This window comes from Engraulis encrasicolus, chromosome 22 (genome assembly GCF_034702125.1).
Source record: "Engraulis encrasicolus isolate BLACKSEA-1 chromosome 22, IST_EnEncr_1.0, whole genome shotgun sequence".
Lineage (NCBI taxonomy): Eukaryota > Metazoa > Chordata > Actinopteri > Clupeiformes > Engraulidae > Engraulis > Engraulis encrasicolus.
Genome location: NC_085878.1, coordinates 19,145,645 through 19,173,518, shown reverse-complemented (window position 1 = coordinate 19,173,518; position 27,874 = coordinate 19,145,645). Strand labels below are relative to the sequence as shown.

The window sequence follows — 27,874 nt, the reverse complement described above, 5'->3', positions numbered from 1 at the left end:
TCTCTCTCTATCTCTCTCTCTCTCTGCTTGTAGAGCGCACACTACCTCACCATTCTCATATGGCAGCCTGGTTGTCACAGGTGGATGCTGGAGGATCCGCTGGCTACATGGTGATGAAATAGACCTGGCATTGATTTCTGTAAAGATGGGTGGTGGCCAGGTGCCAAACAGCAGCTTATAATGAATGAAAGCCCACACTGCATGCTGAACCTGCCCAAATGCAAATACTCACACACTCCATCACAGGCATTACTCAGATAGCACTCAGCAAAATGACCCACTGATCTTCCACCCAGCTCAAAAACACACGCAAAAACAAGCCTCCGTGAACCCCAGCAGAACAGATTCGGAAGCTAATACATAAAACAGATGCCTGCGTGTTGTTGTTCCCCTTAGGATGACGCAAGGTTCCTATCAACTGTGGATCGTTTCGTCAGAAACAGGAAAAAGGACAACGCCAGCATTACACAGTGCCGAAGTTGACTGTGTGTTGTGAAAGGCCTATACCTTCTTGCCTCGATTAGACAGGCATCGGCATCTAATTATATGTGTCCTTTAGAAATGCTACAGCATTTGCGCTGTTTTTTTAGGATGAGTTGCATGCTATTCGTTCACGGGTGAAAACAGATTTTAACAATTCGCTATTTCCAAATTAACTATGCGTCAGATGAGAGTAAATATCTTTATTCATACTATATGCAGAACGTAGGCAATGTGGAGGAAAACAATAAAATGACATCAATGAAGGACATGGGCATAAGATGATCATACAATTGGATTGAAAATAACAATTGCGTCGCATATATTTTAAAATTCTTTTAGAATCTTACGCTGTAGCTCATTTGTAATTTTCTTTATGTTATCATCCCTATTTTCATTTATCTCAGCCAGGTAGTTCGTTGGCAGCATTGCATTTGGTAACGGACTTACCCAAATAAATAAAACCATGAACAGAGTTCTGCACTGGTAGTGAATTAACAATAACACTCTTCATGTTTGTCCCAGTTTGAACCCAACTACATCTGACGTTCAAGGGGGAACACTGATTGTCACTGCAGAATTTAGAGCCCATGTTTTAACTTTTCTAAGCCGTTAAAACAGTTGCTACTTGTTACTTGCTTCTCCAGGGAAAATGTCCTCGTACGCAGGGGGCAACTCGTTCGGGAGAGGGTACGAGAAAGGGTAAGAATGGTTGAGATCCGGATCCGTGGGCGAGTAGCCCGGTAGCTCGATGGACGGATGGCCCCCACAGTGTACCTCAACTCCAGCCTCGTCAAAGACGTGAAATACCCCCAGGTTAATGTAAGACACCGGTTGAAATTCCGCAGCTGAAAAGTCTCGCTCCTCGCTGAAAATGAATGGCCCTGTTCCTTGTCGCTGCGAGTGCCTCCTTCTGTAAAACTGTGCCGCCTTGTACCGCTTAATGATCACTAAGTTCATAAGCCCCAGAATACATTCCAATGTGTTCAGGATGGTGGACACCACAAGTCCCCTCTGATAAGTCTTGAGCTGCTCGCAGAAGGGGTTTATATCCACCAAGTCGAGGCAGTAGTGGGAGTATTTCCGCTCCACCAGCGAGACCGCGTCGCCGTCCAGCACAGCGCCGGAGAAGGCGGTGAGAACTCCCAGCAAGAACACCAGAATCCCCACGAGAAAGAAATTCCGGGCTTCCCCTTGCAGCAGACCAGTGCCAACCCTAGGATCACTTGCCCAAGTCCCACTAGTATTCCCGAGTAGAAAGCACCGGCCGCGGTTCCAAGGTGGAAATGCGCTCTGACTTTGGAGCCCAGAGCGATGCATTTGAAACCGACGACAACGGCGCTTATGGCACAGACGAAGAGCAGGCAGCCGGATACGATGGTGCACAGTCCTTTCCCACTCAACTTCATTATATTCCTCCTCTACCTCTCCCGTTCCTTCGCCCTCCTTCATCCTCCTTTGTCCTCCTCGGCAGCTCCTCTCGAAGTCCTGTCAGATTGTGACATGATTTGCCGATGATTGCTCTTCAAAACGAGGATCTCCGGAGCTGCTGCGTCCTCTCCCCCCCTTCCCCGTTGCTTCAGAAATGGATTAATTATTGATAGGCAGAGCGCGCTCCTTCTGCGGTAAGAAGCCCCTAAATCCAACTCAAAGGAAGTGATTACCCTCATGACCCTCGCCCCCCATCCACACCGTCATTTCATAAAACGCATCTCTAGACGCTCTTCGTAGCCAATATATGCTATAAAACAGAAATAGTGTGTGAGACAGTCTCGCTCAGTCGCAGATGCCGAGATCATACAGCTGCTCACCATGCGGCACAGGAGTGCCTCCGTGAGCGCAGAGCAAGTTGTGCGTGCGTACTGCAAGGTGCCGTGCGTCTTACTTGACCGAAACACATGATGCTTCGCCAACTTTCCCCCCCTCTTTAAAGCAGACCTGCCGACGCTGCAGGTTTGTTGAGGTGTCATTTTCAACGTATCCTGTTTTGAAGCACTCAAGTTATGAAAGCCTAATCCTTATTTTGTTGCAAGACTAGAGTGCACAGCGGAACAAAATGGAGCCTTACATGGATACATGTGGATATAATTGCATACATATAATTATATTAGATGCGTATGTTTGCATATTGTTAATATATAATTTCCTTAATCTCCCCCTGGGGATCAATAAAGTGTATCTACTGTACATCATCTCTCAAATGACTGCATGAGAGTAGATCCCGTGTGGGATCCCTGTTGTGTACGGCAGACAGATCACTGTCCATGGTGCTGAAATCTGGAACACGAGGGTCGGGTACTCATGCAAGAACGTGATGTTGCGATGATGACTGTCACCAGGCGGACTGTCCGTGCTCACAGCATTGCTCGTGTTTGAAAAACACACACACCCGCACGCACGCTCGCGCACACTCTCACACACATACGCACACACGCGCGCACACACACACACACACACACACACACACACAGGCGCGGAGTGGCCGTCGGGAGATCGGGGACTTGTCCCGGTGGGCCGCGGCCGTGAAATGCAATATCGCAGCCTCACTGAGTTTTTAACTGGCCCTGAAGTTTCAAGTTTGTGTATATGTGCACTGACTTCCCAATTTTCACTTCTCTGTATTTCAACCCAGCTGACTAGCCAGTATTTATACCGTATACCAGACGGCAATACCTCACTGACGGTGTCAAACAGTAAATTGGCCACACCCCTTCTCTACTGATAATTTTCATACACCGTAGATCGCGGAAGTTTACAAGATCTTAGTAACACAGTTTCGTTTTCAGTATTTAAATAACCTGTGATATGTAGATTGGTTACCAAAGGATGGAAATATTAATAAATTATGATTTATTTTCCGATTTCCACACGACTGTTACAGTTTACAGTCTTTCCAGTCCAGATTCACTTGCTCTCTGGTTATTGAATTGGGTTACGAACAGACTCCACCAAGTGGTAAGGAAGAGAACTGCACCTAACAGAAGCAATGGGTTTTGTTTTGATTTGTTAGAACTACCAGTATATCTCCTTATAGTCGAAATAATATTATTATCATACATATATTTATATGTGGGACATTTAGGATGTAGCCTATGTCTGAAGAAATGGAACAAAATAATTACCACACAAGATTCTGATGTGACCAGTGCTGGGTGTGTAGGCTAAGCTGTGGATTAAAGTAGAGTGATTGCAAGAAACAAAGACATTTGCTGCGACGAAGACAGCGTTTTAAGGTAGGCCTACACCGTTTGGTTATACATTTTGTTGACTTATGGTTGTGCTTTGAAGTAGCTAGGTTTGGCTTATTTGCTGCATGGTGGGTTTATTGCACAATGACAGACTTTTTGTAAGCTATAGGCTACTATACTATATTTTGTAAGCCTACTCTTCTAAAAATCCCCACACTCAAAACTTTGTGCCCATGCTCATCCTGTCTTCCTTAAATGATATTTCAATTTCAAACTGTCAAAATGACAGTGGAGTGCACATTTGCATGGAACAGTTGCGTGATGTAGCCTAACCTAGTAGGCCTATGAATGCTTTGGACTGTGAGGATGGCTCCAGTGGTGTAGTCTACTTTTTGAAGTGGGTATACTGTATATTTGAGCATTTTTTGATGTGTACTGTATATATTTGTGCTATTGTAAATAATGGATCAATCAATTTTAAGTGGGTATACTGTAATCCCTGAATTTTTGAAATGGGTGCGTATACCTGCGTTTTACATAGACTACACCACTGGCTGTGCATTTCATAAATTCTCCAATTCAGGTTGATATTTTGACAACACTAATGTTCACATGTAGTACGACTGCAGATTTCGTGGCTTTTGTCTTTTTGGTTAGGAAACCATGTTGTTCGCTTAGTTTTTTTGGGTTTTTTTTTTTTAAAGAGGGCCGCCAAGGGAAAAATTCTCCCGGTGGGAAAAGGTGGGCCACTCCGCCCCTGCACACACACACACACACACACACACACACACACACACACACACACACACACACACACACACACACACACACACACACACACACACACACACACACACACACACACACACACATACTGCTGGCATCCAACATTTTCCCTCTTGAATTCACGTCTTCAAGTTCAAATTGAAGTGCTAGGGAAACGTTGCAGGATACAATTCAAGTGCGTAAGGGAATTTGACATTTTCTCAGCTTCGATTTCTCTTTTTGCAACTAACATCCAGTTCTGCCAGTTTTCCAGCGGGCTTTTGGGAAGACATCCGGGCTATTGATTGACCTCGTGTCAGTAGGAGTCCAGACGAACTTCACAAAACGGAAATGTCATTGACACTGTCACATGTGCCATACGCCCCTCTCTAACAAACCGCCACAGGGAGCCCGTTAGAGTGCACAAATGCTGCCACAGTGGTGTGTATTGATGTGCAAATGATTAATCTTCTATGGAGTCTTTTTTTTAAGGAGACGTGTTCCGCATGCGTAACGAGACACCATCATATTCTAGCGAGCGCGCCGAGTGTGACGCCAGAGGTGTTCACTCAGCAGTCAAATCAAAGCACGTCTCTTTTGTCTCTTCTCTCTTGTTACATCAAACTACATGCAATTCACAGACATTTTGATGGGGCGCTTTTAGGGTCAAATGATGTGCTATAATTGCACCCAGCCAACCAAATCACCTCATTATAAAAGTTTCAATAACCACATGACTTTTGTTGTGGTGACAGTGGTCATTATAGCAGTTTTAACCACCTTTTGAAATGGTATTTTTCAAGGAAATATTGGCATACAAAGCACAGTAGCCTATTAGTGACACTTATATTTTTGCAGTGGTGGTAACAAACATGTTTAACAGGCCTGGTTTCCTCATCTTTCTTTGCTTTGTGTAGTGTGAAGTTGTCTTAGCACCCGGCTGTTGGCTTTCACTATGTTCCTAATCAGAGGCGATTCTACTGTTAGTGGGGGCACCAAGGAAAAAACCAAAGAAATTAACATTCAACCCAAATTGCCACTATTATAGTTTAACTTTGAGCTGTTATTCACCATGTGGAGGCTTGGGGGCCCCAAGCGGCTGCCTGCCTAGCCTGGTGACAAGATGCGCCTCTGTTCGTAATAACATATCCAATGTGATATTGAACAGTTGCTGTACTTCTGTAATTGAGCAGGCCATTGTCATGTCACAGCCTTCAGTATAAGGCAGGCTACTTTAAACAAAATTAATGAGATACAGAAACAAATGTCACACAACTACACTCTGGTACATACAGTAAATAGCTTGGTGTCATACCAAAACAACCAACCAAAACTTATTTCACAGAGAATTTTATTTACTTATATAGGGGGGAGGCGGGTGGGTGAAATTAGTGGTCTATATCATATTGGGTTTTTTTTTTTTCCACAGAACCAATGGGTAACTAGTCATTCTCTATCAGGGCTGTAATGGGGGAGAAATAGGGCACTTTTGGCTTAAAGGGGCCCCTCATAATTAGAGGCGCAGAACTGACTCACCGGTGGGCCCTGCACCCTCGTGGGCCCCTAATTTCATATATATATATTATAACAATAGGAGCCCACGAGGGTGTGGGGCCACCGAGAAATGCCCGCTATGCCAGATGGCCAGTCCAGCCCTGTGCTCTATGGAAAGGCAGGAGCAGTATATCCAGCTCTGTTGCTTTAAATCTGTTGATGGACAGATTTGACCAATATATCAATGCAGTGTCACCCTGGTCAACCAGCGTTTCCAACGCGACTGCATTATTTTGACAGCCTCACTATTGTTTTTCCAGACAAGACTTCCAGTGTCTTCCAATATGATCACAAAGCAATAATCCCAGCCAATGAAACCATGAATTATCTCCAAGCGGGCAAGTAATCACTGTAATTAACTGCGGCACTGCAGCAAATGCCAGATCGGCTTGTTTGCTCTCAAAGTGAGCATCCCCAACGTCAGACGGTGCGCTGCTGGTGGTGGAGTGTGCCTGGCACTTTTAATCTTACTTTATTGACAGGATCATTTATAAATGCCAAATTGAGTTAACAACTTTTCATCACCATGGATGGAGTCTGTATGCCCAAGGATGACATATAGCCGGTACATTAAAAATACCAGACAGTACACATAGACTGTGTTATTGAGTTTCATTTTTCCAGCATAATAGAGATGCCTTCTGAGAAGAACTCCAGAATGAGTGTGGCTGTGCATTTCTGTGTGTGCAAGTCATTAAAAAAAAAGATCAAATGGATTTAGGAAAGTTCTGAAACAGGGTTGAAAACTCAAACAGGAGAGAGAGCCAAGCTTTTTTTCACATTGCCAACAGAAACAAAACAGAGAAAGCCAACCTACACTGTACAAAACTTTCAAAAACACACATGGTTGGTCAGAACAATTTGCAGAGCCATCCAGTATGTTTAATGAACGAGTTTAAAAAACAAAGAAAGGAAACTTTTAGTCTTTAGAGTTCATTGACTTGAGCTAATGTCCCCCTGTTCCTGTTCGCTCAAGCACTAAGCAGTCTTAGTTGGCAGGAAGAAGTTGGCTACTTACAATGCAGACCAAACCAACAGCAAAAATACTAAAAATGCAGCCATTTCAATGTACAGTACTAAGCAGGGCCAGATTAAGATGGTTCGGTGCCCCTAGGCTACAGATTGTGATAGGCCCCTGCATTTAAAACAAAATGATAAAAATGTATTAATAAAGTCTGCCACCTATAGAGAAGAGTTATTAGCAAGAGATGATTTTTCATTACTGCATCTGCAATTCAGCTAAATTGTTTTCCCCACTGTCACCAATCAGGGGAACCCTAGGCTGGTGGGGGCCCCTAGGACGCAGCCATATCTAGCACGAACATTAATCTGGCCCTGGTATTAAGTTTTCTCTCACAATAAACAAGGAGGAAATTTAATAAGACTGTACACACCCTCTCTACTCTCTTGCTCACATCAGTATGCACAGTCAGAAACGTAGACCTGATAAAGGTTTACCTGCTCGACAGCAGGGTGAAAGGCTGAGTTGCATCTGTCACTTGAGTAGAGAGAACGAACGGCGGTTTCCAAGACAGACAGACAGACAGACAGACAGACAGACAGACAGACACACACACACACACACACACACACACACACACACACACACACACACACACACCACTAATGAGAGCCTGTTGAACCACGCTTTACCTCGGTGTCGCTTAGCAACAGCTGGTCCCTGACGTTCCCCCCAAATTCGTGTGCTGAAGTCAAATAGATAGCGCTACCTTTGGTTCCACGAGTGAACTCAGATAGCTCGTGGTGGTGAAAACGAGCTATGGGAGATGACATTTGCCCACGTTCTAGAAATAAAAATAACAAGCACAACAAAGGTTACACTGGAAAAAGAGAAGGCGTTATTCAAACATGCGTATGCACAAGCCGCTTCTCATGCTTGGTAGGCAGAATCAGGTGACAGTTTCTTGGGTAACCTTACCGTGGCATGTGGCTATGACCTTACTGACATTTTATGGTCATGTCACCAAAAAAAAGGCAGTGATTAATATTGCATGGACGTCGTTTAGGCACTCGAGAAGTACATTTCTGCAAGGCCTACCACCTCCGGTGAGTTTCTACACGATTTGCTTTGATGGACTTGGCATTTGGGAGCCAGGCCTGGGCCCAGTCAGGGAGAGCCCCTGCACTCTCTTTATCTCTCCCCCCTTTACTGTGATTTATAGGGCCGGCATAATGAGCACAGACTCATTAAATTACAGAAGGCCAAGTTAATACATCTTGATGCAAAAAGTCACTTCACCCTTTTAAGTCATGCCAAGAGGAGTTTGTCTTTTCTGTATAGACAATCCTGTGAAATTATTTTATGACCAGGGAGGAAAAAAACATGTGCGTTTATATTCTCAATGTAGACTAATCAACAGGCTACCTGGTTAATTGGTATGATGAGCTTCCATTCTTGGTCCCAAACTTTTTCAGTGGGGACACCCTTTTGGACTTAAGAATATTTTTGCAACAACCCACCCACCATAGTCTTAGCCTAGAAATGCAACACTAGTGGACAAACTATTAATGGAAAATCTAGCAATATTAATGGACAAAAAAATTGCCTAGGCCATATTGCTAGACAGCAAATAGCCTACAGTACATCATTTTGCAGTTAGCTATCAACCTGTGGATTTCCCGTTTTTATGCAATGTCCCTTTTGTCCGCGACCCCCCTTCAGTACCTCCGAGGCCCCCCTAGGGGTCCCGGCACCCAGTTTGGGAACCACTGGGCTACTGTGAGTGATTTCATTATCCATCAAACTCGTGAACTAGTGAACTAGTGCCCACACGCCCACACAGTTGGAGGACCATACAGCACTAGAGGCCATGCTGACTTCTGCTTGTTCCCCACTACTCTCCCTGTGGAAACCTCTGTAAATACATTGGAAGTGATCATTGAAGCACACCTTCATATAAGTTTAATATTACAGTTTATTCAGTGTGAAAATATTGCCGCTTATTAAAATGAAATGCCTCTGAAGGTCTAAACAAGCACCAATGTCCTCTACATCTGGGCAGCGTCCAATCCAACTTACAGCGTGCGAGTGCATTTGTATGCAGCGGCGGCTTGGACAGTAAATGGAGATGTCAGAAAACGGCTGATGTCCAAGTTTCCACCATCCCCAGAAGAACAGGCTTTGGAAGGACAATAATGTAGCATGTCCGACTGCCTGGCCAGACAGCTTGTTAGGCACAGACGGAGAATGAATGGAAATGACCAAGCAGCTTTTTGGTCAATACCCCCAGTTGTTAGCTGGAAGAAGGATAAGTGGTGTGGACGTGGTGTGAGGAGGGTTGACTCAAGGAGAGAGAGAGAGAGAGAGAGAGAGAGAGAGAGAGAGAGAGAGAGAGAGAGAGAGAGAGAGAGAGAGAGAGAGAGAGAGAGAGAGAGAGAGAGAGAGAGAGAGAGAGAGCGAGAGAGAGAGAGAAAGAAAGGAGAATAATCGAGTGAGTGAGAGAGAGGAAGAGAGCAAAATGAGAAAAGTGAATGAAGTGGATTGATGGGACTGTGGCTAGTTTGTTAAGTAGAGAATTGCATTTCTCTCCGCCGGACCAAGGCCCCATTCCTCTCTCAGAGCCTTGAGCTGCCTCTGCTCTTGGCCCTCCCTCCTCGCTCTGCGGATGCTGGGATGCATTGTGTTGCTCGTGCGTCACTGGTCAACTTGTTGGCAAATGACCACCAATCGCCTGGCAATGTGCCACTCCTACTCAATGTGTTGTCATCAGCAGCCGTGTCTGGTCATCAGCTCTGCTTAAAAATGTGTGTCACCCAAGGACATGCTGACCCAGGCTTGACCCTAAGACTTCTTAAAGCCAACAGGATGGATAGAAGACAAACCATCAAGTGAACTAAAACCTGCTAAATTAGTCAGTAGTAGCATATTCCCAGAGGTAGTGTTGACGCACACATGTACTTAGGCCAGGGTTTTATTTGCTTTGTTGACACACAGTCCACTCACACACCACACAAACCCTAACTTCACTCCCAAGTGGGTGGATGGGAACACTAAAATCATCTTAAGCAGTCAAGCCGAAGACTTTTTTGGCATACACCAGCCCCTTACCGCCAACCCCCATACTACAATTATGATGGGCCCAGTCCACTGTATATGAAGGATTCAGAGATGGGCCGCCCCATCTAAATTGTGGGCTGGGTTAGGGACACATTGAAACAAACAAACACCAAAAAAAACCATAAGCATTGGCCCCTGATAACTACCTTCCCACTGGGAAAATGCCCTGTATGCCAGATTCCCAGTCCAGCCCTGTATCCCCCTGAGATGCGACTTTTTATTTAGCCAAGCAATGATATTATGACATTTTATGTGATTTGTAGTTTGATTTTGTCTCTAGTATCATGTTAGTTTTGTCCTCTGTTACTTTTAAGAAGAGACTATTACTGGTTAAACAAGGGTTAAATAAATAGCCTAAGTAAAATGAATAACTGCCATCTGTTAAAATGTGCATTCTACATGGGCAGTAGTATCCAAGCATCCACTACAATGCTGATGGTAGAATTCCCCCCTGATTTACCCTCGTGCCCCCAATAAACAAAAAGGTTCGACAAACCACAACCAAAGCCAACCAACCGAAAGCCTTGCACAGCAAGGTGACACTTCACGGCATAATTTAATGACTTCGGAAGTTAGCACACTGACCTCCGACCCCAGTAAAAAGTGCCGTAAAACCAGAAGTGCAATGGAGAGTAGCGAGCCACGTGCTGTCAGGGCCTGCCATCCATCACGAGGGCTAACCTACCACCTGCAGTGATGTAAATACTACAGCGGCGCGTTTGACAGTGGCATGCGGCCCGTGCTCTGATTAAATGGGCTCATTTTTGTGATCGCAGGCACACGCTGTGATGAATCATACTGTTGATGTGAAGAAGGCTTTTTGACACAAAGCACAAGATGCGGCTGCTGTTGTATGTGTGTGTGTGTGTGTGTGTGTGGTGTGTGGTGTGTGGTGTGTGGTGTGTGGTGTGTGGTGTGTGGTGTGTGTGTGTGTGTGTGTGTGTGTGTGTGTGTGTGTGTACTACACCAATCTACCTTGGTGAGGCCACTGCTATTGGAACAAACAAACAAGGTGGGGCCCTCGGTCCATTTGGGGCCCATATCCAGGAACCTGCGTGTTTTGACCCCTTTTGCTGGTGGAGTTTTGTTGCTACTGGTAAAAAGTAAAAGTGTCAAAACATTTCCCCACTGACAGGTTAAGGTTAGGGATTGTTTTGGTGTGGGCACAGTTTAGCATTCTGTAGCCTATATTAGGCTTAATATGAATAGAAGTCAATGAGAGGGCCCCGCAAAGATATTATGGTGAGGCTGTGTGTGTGTGTGTGTGCGTGTGTGCATGCGTGTGTGCGTGCTTGCGTGTGTGCGTGCTTGCATGAGCACACACACGTGCATGAATGCCTGTGAGATCTGGAAACTATAAATAGGGAGGCGTTGAAATAAAAATAAAAAGACTAGCGTTGCACGGCTACACGCCCTGCCATCACACTTTAGATCCCAGCTGGGAGCATCTGAACCATTTCTGGCAGATGAGGAGCTGGCTGGTGTGAAACCCTCAAGTGATGAGTGTGTGAGAGTGTGTGTGAGTGTGTGTGTGTGTGTGTGTGTGTGTGTGTGTGTGTGTGTGTGTGTGTGTGTGTGTGTGTGTGTGTGTGTGTGTGTGTGTGTGTGTGTGTGTGTGTCATGCCGCTACAACGCGTTCCTGACATCTGATTGCACTCTGCTGATGAAGGGAGTTGTGCAGCCTGTTCCGTACATACACACACACAGCAGTCACCACTATGACAGAACACACACACAGAGACAGATGATGATGGCCTGTGAAGAAGTCACTGTCACCGAATTCCTGTCCTGGCTAGTAGTCATTCTAGGTATTAAACCTTGCACCCAAAAGGTCAAAAGTTTGATTCCTCACAATGACAAGTATGACAAGGGTGAGGGAGTGAATGGCCAGCACTCTGTTCCATCCTTGGTAATACTGAGGCGTGGGAGCAGAGATGGGATTTATGGCTCCTGAAAGGAACAAGGCACTAGATCCAGATCGCGTCAAAGAGCAGTTCAAAAACACTGGCTCATTTTATTTCACTATTTTTAAATACTTTCACACCATTCAGTGTTATATTCATATTTTAAAAAGTCACCTTTAGCTTGTTTTGTCCAAATGACTACGACTATCCTGCTTCTACAGAAGATACATGCCACTCTCTGAGGCAGGGGCAATTATTCATGTTTTTATTAATTGGAGCACTCAAGGTCACATGCTCAAAACAAAAGAAAGAAAGAAAGCAAGAAAGAAAGAAAGTGGATTCAAGGCTGCTTCTATGTCCCTATTGTTCACGTTTCGTAGCCATTCCAAAGAATTGGTTCAGTTACGAATGTCACAACATTTACATGGCAGTGTTCCAACGCACACATGCTGCTGCCTGGGGTGTCTGCCGGGCTACCCCCATGCTTTCTTGTGTAATGGGTTAAATGTAAGGACTGTAGTTTGTCCACATGCACTTAGTGCTGTAATAATGTGTACTCTCAATGACGAATGTAAACCACTTTCACATTGTATTATAAATGAGTTACCACTACTGTAGCAGATTTCTGATTGGCTGTTAATTACTTTTTGTTGAAGATTCTGACAAGATGTTGATGGATGAGACATATTTTTGATGATCAGTTATAGTACCAGACTAACTCTCTGAAAAGGGAAATCTTTCTGTCAGAAAATCCCTGTATAATTAAGTGATGAGAGAGTCAGTTGGTAATCTGTTGCCAGTGTCAAAAGTATGTATTTTATGGCTTATTTTCAAATGCTTACACACACAGTGTGCCAAAAATGGAAATACAACATCCAAAACCTTATTGCAGTAAAAATGTCTTTGCATGACATTAGCAGGAGTACAGGGAACAGATTATTGACTATAATAATAAACTCAAATGTAAGATATTCAGTTATGGTGACACATTTTTGAAATAAAGTTATTGGTAAAAAGTGCACAAAAGCACACTTTGGTACAGTCAAGTGTGTACAGAAAAAGACAATTCATGTTGAAATGAATACTTGTGTTTTTTTTTTTTTTAAACAGTGGGCCTATTTGTTTTTGAGAAGAACATGAACCATTTGGCCGATGGTGTTTTGGAGATGTCAGTCTGTGTTAAGTTTAGAAAAAGTATGGGTAAGCGCTTGTTAGCGAAAAAAACAAACTGCAAGCTATTTCTTTCTCACATTCACTAACCTACTTCTATATCCTTGATCTCCCATGTATCCCCCATTTCCCTTTTAATTCCTTCACTCGAGTAAGGGAAATCTATTGCTTACATCTTCACAGATGGAACATCAATGTACCCAAGGGCTGCACATCTGAAGGGGGGGAAAAGCAAGTTTGCATTGAAACGAACTGCATCTCTGTGTCTATTGAGCTAAGCCCACTCTCGCTAAGCCCACTCTCCCTGGTGTGACGAGTTATAAATGCAGGGACCAAATTTTGTTTGGCTGCACCGACTGCTGTGGTAATGTGCGATCACAATGACAAACAGAAATTGCCTTTCACTCTCTATTGCTGATGAGTTGCCATTACAGTGGCGGGGTTCCTGATTAGATGAGCTCCTGTTACATACTGACTGGATGAACATTGCCTTCATTTGTTAACGATCATGAGACTAAGACAGAAAAGGCCTGTGGCTGGTTTTCCAGGGAGAATTAACTGATAAGAAGCAAATAGGTCCAGCTGCTTTGCTTTGTCTGTAAGCTTCCCTTCACACACACCCTTTTTATATAAATATATATATATATATATATTTTGTATTTTATGACTTGTGACATTTTATGACGGGACAGTGAAGGAGTGACAGGAAACGAATGGGGAGAGAGAGATGTGGGGAAGGATCGACATAGGACCCAGGCCGGAATCGAATCCGGGTCGCCGGCGTTGCAGCCCAGTGCCCTACCGTTAGAGACACAGTAGGGCCTTCACACACATCCTTGATTGATTTCTACTAACCCCCCCCCCCGCCCCCCCCCCCCCCCCCCCTCCCCCCCCCCCCCCCCCCCCCCCCCTGCCCCCCTTCTCTTTCAATGTACTCACACATGTCAGTAGTAACAGCTTGGCAGGGGCAGGTCCATTCATCCAGAGACTTCATTTGGTCCGTAATGCTGCTAATGACGGCATCGTATTATTCTGCACAAGCGCACGACTGGACTGGACGCAGGCACGCGTCTGAAGGCTGGAGGCTGGATACGGAAACAATTTACAGTGTCCCCATTAGAGGGCATAAATCAGATAAGCACGGGAAAGTTCTAGATGTAATACGGCTCGTAAAAAAGCTAATGGCTGAATGTAAAGGGGGTATATTTGAGTCTACACTATAAAGCAGGCAGGGAATGAGTGTGTGTGTGTGTGTATGTAACAATAAACTCAGGGGATAAAAACTGGCATGGACCCCGGGACGACGCTGCTTCACGGCGCCATTGATCGTTGGCTTTAGTAGTGGGGTGACAAACTCAATTCCGCAGGGGTTTAGCGTGTGCCGACCGCCTCTCACACTTCCAATCTCCCTCTACCAATTTCTCCTATTAGCCATTTCCCAAATAATATCCACTTAAGGCCCGTTGCCAGCCACTGATTAGATGCGACACCTTGGGTTGGCTGCCGCTGAAGGGGAAGAAGGAAGAGGACAAAAGAGGGAAAACGGGGAAATGTGCACACATCCATACTAGCTAGTCCTTCCTGTCTCTCATGACTACACATGCAGACAGGAACGCACACAGACACGGACGCGCACACACACACGCTCTCGCTCCCAATCGCTCATTCCATAAAAGCAATTTACTTCGAAATAATACATTACATGATCACCTGTCTGTGCTGACACAAGTGCGTCGCCATTCAAGGTGCCTGCTGCTTTGCCTCCGAGGAAATAAAGGCTGACACCATCAGAATTGCCATCAGTGGGGCTCACACACACACACACACACACACACACACACACACACACACACACACACACACACACACACACACACACACACACACACACACACACACACACACACACACACACACACACACACACACACACACACACACACACACACACACACACACACCCACCCACCCACTTCAGCCTTGGGGCTGGGCTGCCCTCTGGGGTAAGTGCATGCGTGGCTTACAAAGCTACATCAAACAAGTAGAGAATTAATCACGTAGAAAGCCTCGCGAGAAGGGCAGATGATTTAAAAGCTGTTCCTTAGCCTGGCTACATAAATTGTTTTTAATATTCAGGCCAATGAGGGCATATTCGAAGGCGCACTAAAGGTATACCGCCCACACTCAACGCAGGTACTGCATCTGCACACGCAGACAAGGAAAGTCTTCTTCAAACGGTAACTAGGTAACAAGACAATTCTGCAACAGACAAACACCCATTTCTGTCCACCTTAATCAATATAGTCGATGTCATTCTGACGGCAAAACCCACAACCCCCCACTGGAGAGAGCGGGACACGTTCATACAAAAAGACGTCAGAAGACATTTGTTTTAAATAAAGATGATCATTATTATTAATTCTCTAAGCATACAAAAAGGATTGTAATCATGAAGCACAATCATGACTTGATTAATACAGTGGAGTGCAGTGTTTTGGCAAAAGAAAAGCCTCTCGGTGCTGTTAAATGTAGTAGACAGAAGTTCAGTCCGGTTTGCTGAAGCGCAACACTAAACAGTACAGTAGCTGACAGAGAACCAAACTCACAGAGAATAGAAGTGGATGTGTTCTATCAAAGGCCCATCTTTCATACTGTCAGTACAGTAAACTCTCTTCACTTTATTCTCTCTACTGCAATTCACATCTAAAATAAAGGCAAACTAGACCTCTCACAACTCATTTGTGTTATTTTATCTTCTTCTATACCACGGTTAAGGAGTTTAAACAAGGTTTTCGACTTGTCCCTTCAGCGGAGCATGAGCTGTGCTTGGTCAGGTTGTTTTGTCCCCTCGTTCAGTGTCTCTTCTTTGCGTCGTATGTGGTTCTCTCTTCCAGGGACTTCTCGTCTTACTATTTCGTTTGTTTTTGGTCTTGTCCTGTCCAATCAGATCGCTCCGTTCCTCAGTGGAGTGCTGGAGCGCTGCTGGGCGGAGTCGTCAGGCATCGTTGGGGGTCGTCTCGGCCTCTCCAGAGCCGTACTTGACCTGGAGCGAGCGGGACACGTATCTCCAGTACTCCTTCCTGATGGTGTCTATCTCCTGGGCCAGCAGATCACACAGCTGGGGGAGGGGAAAGAGAGAGAGAGAGAGAGAGAGAGAGAGAGAGAGAGAGAGAGAGAGAGAGAGAGAGAGAGAGAGAGAGGAGAGAGACAGACAGACAGACACACAGACAGCGAGACACACAGAGAGAGAGACACACAGACAGCGAGACACACAGAGAGAGAGACACAGAGAGAGAGAGAGAAAGAAGTACAGTAAATGGGAGGAAGAGAGAGAAAGAAGTAGAGGGGAGGAAGACATTTTAGACATGCACCTTTGCAAACATTGACAATTTGATAATGTTCCTAAAAATTGCATTGCACTGATTTTTTATTTTTAACCCTGACAATGTGATAACAACAAAGAGAGAACGGTACAGGAAATCTAGGCAAAGAAGGTCTAGTCTCTAACTTCCACAATTTACAAACTTTTTAATGTACACACACGCACACGCACTATTGTCATGCAGCTTACAATAAAACTTATTTGGCTGAGTTGGCATGGTGGTTGATGAATAATTTAAACATCAGCATGTAGCTTATAGAAATGTACTGTATGGCTTGTTGAATGGTGGCCAATTCCAGACGCAAAAATGAATGGCTACCAATCACCCATCCCGTGAGTTGGCAGACTCTATTAACAAGGTGTGAAAGTAAAAAGACAGCCTTGCGCTCTCTTCATAAGGCCTCCTTATCCTGTCTCTCCTGCTTGTTCGCTACGGCAGAATCTCTATGAAAATGCCGGCTCGCAGACAAGACAATCCCATTCAAAGTAAATGAGCTGGGTAACACCACCCGGACTTGACCGACAGCTCACTGCTACACACACACACACACACACTCACACACACGCACACACGCACACACACACACAGAGACACAGAGACACACGCACACACCAACCGTGTTTCTGCAAATCTACCGGCAGGATCACATGCGAATCAGAGAGAGGAAGAGTGTCTGTTTCCTGTTTTCCTGCCCACGCCATCTCAGAGCCCCGAGATCAGACACCCAGACAAGGCAGAGCAGAGCTGAGCGCTACGCAGACGCACTCAGGAAGACAAAGCTGCTCCCTAGGAACCTCATTAACTCACACAGGCCGCACACAGCACTGCACTGCACTGCCATGCCGCACCGTGCCTCCCCTTCTCTTCCCTTCCCTTCCTTCAAGCAGGCGTCATGCCCACACATGGAGCCAACGCAGACAGACAGACAGACAGACAGACAGACAGACAGACAGACAGACAGACAGACAGACACACACACACGCTGCCACTCAAGATGTCAGACGCACTGCAATTGGTGGAAAACAGCAGCTGGTGGGAACAAGAGAGAACGAAAGTAAAAACACAGAAAGCAGAAGGAGAATAGAAGATGGAGAGAGGGGGTTGACTGGAGGAGGAGGAAGAAGAGAGAGAGAGAGAGAGAGAGAGAGAGAGAGAGAGAGAGAGAGAGAGAGAGAGAGAGAGAGAGAGAGAGAGAGAGAGAGAGAGAGAGATCCTAATCCTGGCCTGATTCCCCTGATCCAGCCATCCATCTTTGACGGCTTCCTTCCTGAATCCTGAATGCCTGCTTCGCTGCTGTCTACTGTTTCATTCATGTTTTATTCTAGCTAAATTGCTCCGGAGATTTGACTGCAACACAGTTGTTTTTGCAAAACGTACTTGCTTTGTGACTGAGCAACTGATCAGATCATTAGACCTGGAGGTAACTAGCAAGTGGTAGTCTTCTACATGAATATTGTATGCTTGCTACAATCCTGAGAACAACTACTTTCTATATACAGCTTGCAACTATGCTGCTCATTGAAACTGTGTTGCCTTTTGCCAATTGTAATCTTTTCATTAATATTTACAAAATAATAAACTAATATTTACTAGTATGACCAAAGTATAGTAAATTTTACAGCTAAAACATGTCTATTTCTGGAAAACTACCCAGTATTACTTTAATTGTGCAACATGGAGAACATCCCCACTTTCATGTATGAAAGTGCAGTTTTTTCAGTCATAATGAATACATAGAATTTGATGGTGATGGTAAGTATTAGTGGAAAAGGTAACATTTCTGAATGAGAAGCATGAATTCTGGAAATAAACTACTAAAAATATTACACAGTGAACACAGTTTACAAAAAAGATAACTATTTCTAACTTTCTCATATTAACCAGCAATTCGTTTTAATTTGGTTCAATTACTCTACCATTACCATTCACAAAATACTTTAAAGTGACTGACATCCCTCCCTGACAATTATGTAATTAGAGGCACTGTGCATTGATTTCTAAAGCTGTCACACTGGAATGGAGGTCAAATGCTATTTGATGAAAGGGGAAAAAACAACCATAACAACAACCGAAAAAGATCTGTTGACAGATGCTGTGATGCAGTAGGCTTTATTGCCATGTCATTTCACTGTAGCTCCTGCCGTGGGTTTGCTAACCTCTCCACCACACGCAAAAACTCACTGTGGACATTAAACCTTCCATTGCCATGTATTCTTGTTGTTTTGGTGTTGTACTTGATTGAGAGTGTATGTGTGAAACAGAGAGAGAGTTGTACCCTCACCTCTAAGGCCATGGCAGGGTCTGACGTGTGTGTGTGTGTGGGCAGGGTCTCCCGTGTGTGTGTGTGTGTGCGTGTGTGTGTGTGTGTGTGTGTTTTTCACCTCTAAGGCCTTAGCCAGGGTCTATCATAGTGTTTCTCAACGGGGGCGGTACAGCCCCCCCCAGGAAGCGATGGGGAGCTCTAGTGGGGCGTTGAGAAGTATACAGCTGAGAGGGGGCGGTGCTTAGTTGCCATTGGGGGGCATTAGTCTTATGATGTCAGGCTTATGATGAGGCCAAGGGGGCGTTTGGAGGCTTATGATGAGGCCAAGGGGGCGTTTGTTCAAAGTTGAGAACCACTGCTCTATCATGTATGTGTCTCTGTGTGATATGGACTTTTACTCTCACCTCTAAGGCCTGAGTGAGGATATGTTTGTGTGTGTGTGTGTGTGTGTGTGTGTGTGTGTGTGTGTGTGTGTGTGTGTGTGTGTGTGTGTGTGTGTTACACCCCTTTCCTCTAAAGCTAGATTTATGCTTAGGACGCATAGAATCTGCGTCCGTCCGTTTTCTGTCTATGCGAGTCCACGCCCCCCTCTCAGAGGCTCTGCGCTCGTCGTCGAGCGCCTCGAAAAAATTCTAACTATCCGTCGGACGGACGCGGAGTACGCAGACAAAACGGCGCTATGATTGGTCGTCTCGCTACTTCCTTGTTCTGTTCTTGTGGCAGCGCAATGCCAGTAGTTTGCGAGAGCAGAGCTGTATTCTGTTAAAAACTTTATTAATGCCTTGTGTGTAAATGTGCGTCAATACACGAAGCTACAAGCTAAGTGACAAACAATGCATCAGTTGAACACTCGTGGCACAATGCCTGCGGTTTTACTACCGTTCCTCCACCGAATGTAAACACACATGGGCAGAATCAACTGTCTTTACATGCTTGCATTTTCTGTTCGTGAAAACAGACTGGGTATGTCAAATAATGATACCAGTGCATTGCCTTTGCAATTTGTGTGAAAATACCTAGCTAACCGGGATAGAAAGCAACATTGCTTAATAATGACCGCAGTGCTTACAATGTGAAAGTAGTCTAATCGCGCAATTTCAAATGTGGCTCGCGACGATACCTCGGACCTCGCAGAACTCGCAGATGCATGAATACAATGTTGGTTCGTGGCCACTCCCACGCGAGTTTTGACGAGCGCAGTTGCAGAAGTCTAATCTGACCTTAAGGCCGCGTGCGTGCATGTGTGCGTATGTCTCACCTCTAAGGCCGCGTGCGTGCATGTGTGTGCGTGTGTGTGTGTGTGTGCAACGGGGTGCAAAGAATTTGGCTTAGTTCTGTTCAGTTTCAGCTGTTATTGTTAATTTGCACATATGGAGACAGAGATGTGTTGTTCATCCTTAAAGGCTTAATGCTACAATAATACAGGTATTGGTGTAAGTCTGTAGTTTTTAACCTTTCATTTCACCTATTCCACAATGTTTGGATCTTGTGCTCCTTGTTTGTCTCTTGGATCCAAATAAAAGAAATCAAGTGTGTGTGTGTGTGTGTGTGTGTGTGTGTGTGTGTGTGTGTGTGTGTGTGTGTGTGTGTGTGTGTGTGTGTGTGTGTGTGTGTGTGTGTGTGTGTGTGTGTGTGTGTGTGTGTGTGTTTTACACCCCGCACCTCTAAGGCCTTGGCCAGGGTTTGCTCCTGCCCCTCCTCGGTGTTGGCGTTCTCCAGGATGTCCTCGTACATGTCCACCAGGAAGCCGATGAGGTGCGGGGAGCAGTGGGTCTCCTTCAGGCCCTGCACCTGATCCAGCAGCCCCGGGTACGAGCCCAGGCCCCGGTCCTGTAGGATGCTGCATAGCCACACAGGCAAGACAGAGAGAGCATGTTACATTACATTACATTACACTTAACTGACGCTTTTGTATCTAAAGCGACTTACAGATATTTTAGGTACAGGGTATTGGTTACAGTCCCTGAAGCAAGTGGGGTTAGGTGCCTTGCTCAAGGACACTTCAGCCATGGAAGAAGGTGGGATTAGGGTGGGGTAAAGGTGGGATTTGAACCGGCAACCTTCTGATCTAAAGGCCAGCGCTGTAAACACTGAGCCATGGCTGCCCTGTTACGATTATGTTATGTTACATGTTACGACTGACAGACAGTTTATATTGATACCAATATTACCATTTACGTTACATATGAATGAGCAGGGTAATGGTGTAAAGCCTCAAAAACGAATCAAAATGAACAGTGAGCCATGGTAGGAGCTCAGAAACCCATGTGGGAATGTGTATGTGTATTTGAAAGCACTTTGAGTCAAATGTATGGTTGTGATATTGTGCTATATAAATACATTTTGATTGATTCATTGATCACGGAGAATGCTCCCTTGCCACAAAACAACAGGAGAGAGACTGTTGGGTATGATGGAAAGACAACCGACATTGATGGCTAATGTCATTTACAGTCACAGCCCCAGATAAGACAGATCGTTAGTTACCATAGACAGACAGCTGAGATCTATTCCAGCAGGGTCATTTACATTATATGAGAGAGAATAAGAAGGATAAATGTGTACGCCTTGATGACTAATCAAATTTGTCAGCAGTGATACTGTTAGAATTCTGTTAGAAGCGGTGAACATTTTTCTATGTGTCAAGAGCAGTTCTTTGAAAGTCACTGGTGTGCAAGGATAGATGCTACCCCCTGTTGGCCACATCTAAGCATTACAATTACCCTTCCACATGAATGAATACGGTGAACAGACAGTCTCTTCAGCCACAATGGGCATAATCACACATACCCTTTAAGATAGTTCCAAGCACTTTCATTATGGGGAGCTTTCTTAATCTGTATGAGTGTGTACCTGGAAAAAACACAAGGGCAAAAAACAGACGTTAAGCAAGGAAAACTGATTACCGGTACATAGGATTACGGGAAAGGCAACATTATAAACATTTTAAAAGACTACTGCAGAGCCTGTAGGATCTATTTGCCCGTGTTGTGTTTTGTACTGTACTACAAAAAAAGATAAATAGACAGAGAACTGGGATGCTATATAATATATTTTGGTGACTTCCCTGTGCCTAGTCATCATAATGTGCTCTCTTAAAGAAATCAAAGTAACTATCATGTACAGTATCATTCTACATGTAACCTATAATTCTCTACAATTAGACTACTCATATGACATTGGTGAGAGCTACAATAGCGTCTGATCAGCTCTACTCTAATATTTGGGACAGACAGACAGACAGACAGACAGACAGACAGACAGACAGACAGACAGACAGACAGACCTTTTTCATCCATACCTACATGAAACCCCTGTTGTAAATGCTAATAGGCTAATCATGAGACACAAATATGTTTCAGAAGTGAATTGGGAGGAGGGGATTTATTTTTCCACATTTTGGAGCGCTCCTACTCTGCATAATGACCATGGTGTCCCATCAAGCTTAAGGCACAGTGCTGCGATGCGATGCTAAATGAACAATGCCATGCCAGTAGCATCTCGCATGCACGCTCTTACTCAACTTGGTCTTAATTTCGGAAAGCTCTATCCAAATGGCAGGCAGTATGGAATCGCTATCAAAGAAACTCTTGGAAGTCCCAGGAGACTTGGTGTGTGTCACCTGTAGTTTGGCCAGCTCTGCCCGGTGCTGAAACCTGCCATTCTTTGCGCAATCAGTGGTTGATGCCGTTTGTGGCCACATGTATGTATCTACTGTAGATACTTTAGCACGCTTTCATTTTTTTCTTATTGTAACACTCCTGTGTTTGCTCCTGACAAGCACATGTGAACTCGGATAGTTTAGCAAATACAGCTAAGTGGAAACGAATCAAGTTGACACAAACACAGGTAACATCCCCGACATCCTACCTATAAAGGAGCTAGTAGTACTTTATAATAAAATACAGTATAAAATACAGTATTTGCATAAACCACTATGATGTGCTTCTGATTCACAGCTGCTGTTTTAAAATCTCATAGAAACCAAGCCATGATTAGCTGCATGTTCATACCCACATATGAAGTACTGCACTTTTTTCCTCACATGCAATACATTTAAAAAAAAAAATACAGATTAGCGGTTGAGAAGAAATGAAAGGTCAGAAGTGTTTAAAAAACAGGTTAAGGCCCCCATCCGGCCTTCATTTCTCCAGTGTTGCTGTGTGTTTACGTGATGAAAGTTCCAACTTGAGCAGCTAAGGATGGTGAATCCTGCAGCGAAGAGTGATTGATAATGCTCTTAACTTCCTTAATACTTTTGTCATTGCCTAAGCTCTGGCAAAACTTATGAAAAGAGGTATGCCATTGCCAACAACAAAAAAGATCGAATTGAATTGAGTGACACTCACTGTACTTCTCTGTCGAGGACTGCCGGCTCTGTATAGCCTGTAGTGCGGGAGATGACAAAGTGCCGCTGGTTCCAGGCTGAGTTGTTCCTCACATCCTCCTCCAACAGCTGATCCACATACTCCAGCTCCCCATCCCACAACTTATACTCCTGGAGACACAACATGCACACACACACAGTACATATCAGAAACACATGTGCGTACACACTTAACAGTCAGTTCTTCGATGTGTCTCTGTGTATACATGTCAGTGCAATTCACCGAAATTCTATACTCAAGGTGTCACACATACTACTGCCACACGCGCACACACACACACACACACACACACACACACACACACACACACACACACACACACACACACACACACACACACACACACACACACACACACACACACACACACACACCAAATACACTGTACACATGTGACTTCATATGCTGTAGAGCTAAATGGTGGAGGAGGAGCAGGTATGTTGACAGTGCCCTGTACCTGGATGACCCATTGCCTGTGCTGCCAGGCGTGGTAGTTCTTGTTGTCTTGGCTCAGGATCTCCGCTATGAAGTCCAGCTCCTCCGAGGGGTCTTTAAGCCACTCCACGATCATGCGTCGGTGATGCCTGGAGGTAACAAGGCCCAAGACATGGTAATAACATTGTTATGAGTAAATTCAAACGGATTACACAGTCTAGTCTTCATTGTCCTGAGAAGGATTATTATTTCTACACAGTGAAACTGATATGAAACAATCATCTCTATTCCTGCATCGATTACTTTTGTGAGTGGCCTGTGATTTTAATGTGGATAAAGTAATAGCATCAATGGTAGTGAAGACACATTGACAGGATACACTCACCATACTTGATAGTTCTTAGGTTGGTCCTCAATAATATTAGTGATATAGTTCATCTCCTCTCGAAGGTCCTTCTTCAGAGCATCTATTAAAACTCTCCGGTAGTGCCTACAAACATTAACACATATTAAGGACACTACACATGTAATATTAAAGCCTGTGGCTTTCAAGGCAGACCATGGGCACAATCTAGCAGCCTCACTTACCATACTGTGTAGTTGGCAGCATTGAGATCAATGGCATCGGATGTCAGTGCAAAAGCCCTTTCGCTCTTTTCATTATTTTTAAGGAGGGCACGAAAATAGTCGTAGACATCTGTGACTGCAGGTAAAACAAACAGGTATGGGTTAGATGCCCTCCAGGTATGGGTTAGATGCCCTCCAGAGAGCTTTTGCACTGAGNCTCCCGCTGTCTTTTTCTCCTGAATTTGAAATTAACAATGGATTTGGTCAACTGGTCTATCAACGCAATTGACACCATCTTTTCGAAGATCAAAGTGGGTTCGGGGGAGCCCAACTGTCCAGACGGGACATCGGCAGCTGGCTACGTGATGGACCCGTGGGGGAAGTGGCGCATCATGTGTCTTGCTCCGATGGACGTGGAGGACATTGAAGATTTATACATCTTTGGCTTTCTGGTGACAGGCTTGTTGGGAATTGGATTACTCTTGGGCCTGATCTACCGCAACTGTACGAGGATCGCAGCAGCTATTATGGGCCCCAAGCTGCGCGGCTTGATTGATAAGGTGGGCAGTGAAGTTCGAGCACAGAATGTGGTTGTGAATCGCGTTTTGGAGAGTTCTGTGGCTGGTCACCGTACGATGGACAGACTGTTGGAAGGGCTTGTGGCCGTACAACGCCACCTCGAAGCTATGGATCGCCGCATTGATGGACTTGTCGCACACAACCGCCAAATTGAATCGATCGGGCTGGAGGCAAAATTGTTGGAAATTCATCTGTATTTGAGACGTGTGGCCAGTCACATGCGTATCCCTGCAGAGCAGTAAAAAGGAATGCCTGCAATAACCCAAACATGAATCTAATCTGTCTTTGGCGCCCCAGCAAATCAGCGACCTGACCTAGGTCAGGACTCATCTATCTCTCCCTGGAGGACAAGCAGTGTCAGGAGACTCTGCCTCCCTACCCATCACAATGGACACCTGGTGTTTGTTTTGGACTTGCTGTGGGCCAGGCCAAGGCCGTCTCTCAGGCGGATAAGATCTGGTGCACAGTGGGGATAGGACTACCCAGTGCCACCCCCCCCCCCTCCCTCAACTTCAACGCGTCCTCTGTCTTATCTGCAACCTCTCTCCCTTCCCCATCTCCAACCCCCCCCCACCCCCACCCCCCGGTTCATACGAATGTTTGTCTCTACTGCTTTTTTTGCTAAAATATGAGGTTTTTTTCATCTATGCCTTGATGTTAACTCTATAATATGAAGACATGGACAATTTTTTTACCCTCATCCTTTCCCAATGTGTATTAAACTTGAGCCTAGGTGGTGGAGGTGTGTTAGTGGCAGCGCCCGTATGAGCAGCGGCCCTGGGGTACATGTACAGTGTATTCTAAAACGCAATTTCGTTGTCAAATTTATTTGTCAATGACAATAAAAGCTCTTGATCTTGATTGAAATTCAGCGTGAGTAAACAACATTAGGCCTACACAATGATATAGAAGTCCTTTGGCCTATAGTTTACGTTAGTGCAGGGCTACAGAATGCCTACATAGGAATCACTTACATCTGTCGGAATAAGCGATTTTGACAACAGGATTGGGTCCATCATCTTGGGGAACTGGCTGTATGTCCGCCCATTCCTTCCGATCCCTGCAGAACAGTCAAAACATAAACGTCAGCATAATGTAACTTACAGACATAAGATCTGGTAGTGATCGCGGCGAATAGCTTGATTCACGGCAGTCTAGTAGAATTCTAGCTGAATACACAGCATCCGTTCCACAAGGTTTTTTCGAAGATGGAATCATCTGTCTCAGAGATCTCCGAGTAGCCTACATTGATTTCAGAACATGTAACGCTAACCTTTATTCCCACAACAAACTAGCAAGACCGACACACGTTTCATCTGCCAAACTAACACCATTACCTCGCAAAAACTAAAGCGTTGTTCATTGGATTACCTCTTATCTGGAACCTTCCTACACTAATACGCTACTCAAGCTGATTGCCCACACAAGATAAACTAGCGTAAATTGAGCAGGTTGGGTTTACCACAAAGCTAGCATTAGCACATTTACCTGTAAAACACATATCCCATGGGATCACCATATTCTGAATCTGACCCTGCGTCCATACTCCCTGCGTTTAACCCATCTTCTTGGGTGTCCATAGCAGGAGGTGAGATTTCCTCCAGACCTGACATTCTGAAAGTTATCCGTTTATTCTTTGAATAAATGAGATGACAGGAGCTACTCAAGACTCAGCCAGCTGAGACTGCTCAAGCACAGACACCCGAATAACCAGCTCGTGTTGTCAGAGGGAATCATTACAGTGTAACGCATGACGTAAGTTCCGGTCATGTTTCTCGGCTCTCTCTAGTGCCTCCTGTCGGTGACTTCATTACAGAACAGCTTGTCTTTGTGATTGTTTCAAGCTTCTCTCATCTTCCATCACACTAAATTGTCTGCAAAAAGGACATTGGAAGACTGCTACCAATAATAATAATAATAATAATAATCATAATAATAATAATAATAATAATAATAATAAGTAATACTAATACTAATACTAATACTACTACTAATAATGATGATGATGATGATCTTTTGCAACTTCTAGTAGGCCTAAAAAAAAAAAAACATTTTCCTTCAGCTAATCTTTTTATTTTGTGTTCTTTACTCATTGAGATAGTTATTCTCGAGCCTTTGTCGTTTAAAAATAACAGCCTATTATTTAGTTTAGTTACATGTTTAATCATTTAGTATTTTTCTATTAGTCCATTATCAATTTTATTGTAGTTTTATTTTTATGTTTACTGTAAAGCATTTTATATTTGGTGTTTATGTTGACTATACCTAGGCTACAATAACAAACCATAATTTTCTACTGGTAGTGACATCAAACAGGCCTACCACGTGGATGCAGATGTACTGGGTGCATTGTGAATGAAAGAAGTTAATTGCAGTTTCATGACCCTAAATCAGGGATGTCAAACTCAGGCCCGGGGGTCAAATTTGGCCCGCGGAGCCATTTTATTCGGCCCGCGAGATCATTTCAAATGTCTATTACAATTGTCCCACATACACCATCAATGTATAGCGTAATATGACTTCAACATGAAATTTGCTGTGTCACAGGATGTGTAGACACATTTGAACTAACAAATATGATGGAAAAGAGTGTATGTGAAATTTAACTATGAGTATGAAATGCATGCATGCACAATTTTAGTCCATTTTTTATTTAAAAAAGGAGTTTGGCCCGCGAATTCGCTCCAGATTTTGATTTTGGCCCTCAGTCAATTTGAGTTTGACACCCCTGCCCTAAATCATCTGGCCTCTACTGTGTGTAGGGACAGTTTATGCTGTGAAGCACGAGGCCTACGTATTAGGATATGGTATTACACTAAAACGAAGCTCAAGGCAGTGCACACTCTCACATTTATTTCGTTCATGGAGGAAAATGTGAATTGGTGAAGTTCAATAGAGTAGAGTACTTTTATTCTAATCCCGAGGATACAAGACATAAAGAAATACCTGATACACATTATTGCACATTGAAGTAAACATATAGCAAAATCTGAGTATAGCAAATAGTCTTACATCAGTAATCAAACACATGCCCACGCTCTCTCTCTCTTGCTCACACACACACACACACACACACACACACACACACACACACACACACACACACACACACACACACAC

General features: G+C 44.4%; 2 protein-coding genes across 2 annotated transcripts; both read right to left on the bottom strand.

The window, feature by feature from the left end:
• Positions 1 to 673: 673 nt before the first annotated feature.
• On the bottom strand, positions 674 to 1,889 carry LOC134438457 (transmembrane protein 271-like). The gene is given in 2 exon segments (XM_063188033.1): positions 674 to 1,664; positions 1,667 to 1,889. Coding segments are annotated over 2 exon segments (783 nt in total). The 3' UTR covers positions 674 to 1,104.
• Positions 1,890 to 15,276: 13,387 nt separating this feature from the next.
• fnta (farnesyltransferase, CAAX box, alpha) lies at positions 15,277 to 26,472 on the bottom strand. Its single transcript, XM_063188880.1, has 9 exons — positions 26,243 to 26,472; positions 25,729 to 25,814; positions 24,197 to 24,311; positions 23,994 to 24,098; positions 23,631 to 23,757; positions 23,135 to 23,283; positions 21,576 to 21,638; positions 20,448 to 20,625; positions 15,277 to 16,257 (listed from the first exon to the last, which is right to left on the bottom strand). Exons 1-9 carry the CDS (start codon positions 26,365 to 26,367, stop codon positions 16,135 to 16,137), a joined length of 1,071 nt encoding a protein of 356 aa, XP_063044950.1. The 5' UTR covers positions 26,368 to 26,472; the 3' UTR covers positions 15,277 to 16,134.
• Positions 26,473 to 27,874: the final 1,402 nt, after the last annotated feature.

Excerpts from the sequence above, each read along its gene's own strand:
- fnta (XM_063188880.1), bottom strand. The coding sequence starts at position 26,367 with ATGTCAGGTCTGGAGGAAATCTCACCTCCTGCTATGGACACCCAAGAA. Across the intron at positions 23,284-23,630 it reads ACAGGCAATGGGTCATCCAG|GAGTATAAGTTGTGGGATGG; the intron begins GTACAGGGCACT and ends TTGTGTCTCCAG. Across the intron at positions 20,626-21,575 it reads GCTTGGAACTATCTTAAAGG|CATCCTACAGGACCGGGGCC; the intron begins GTATGTGTGATT and ends GTGGCTATGCAG.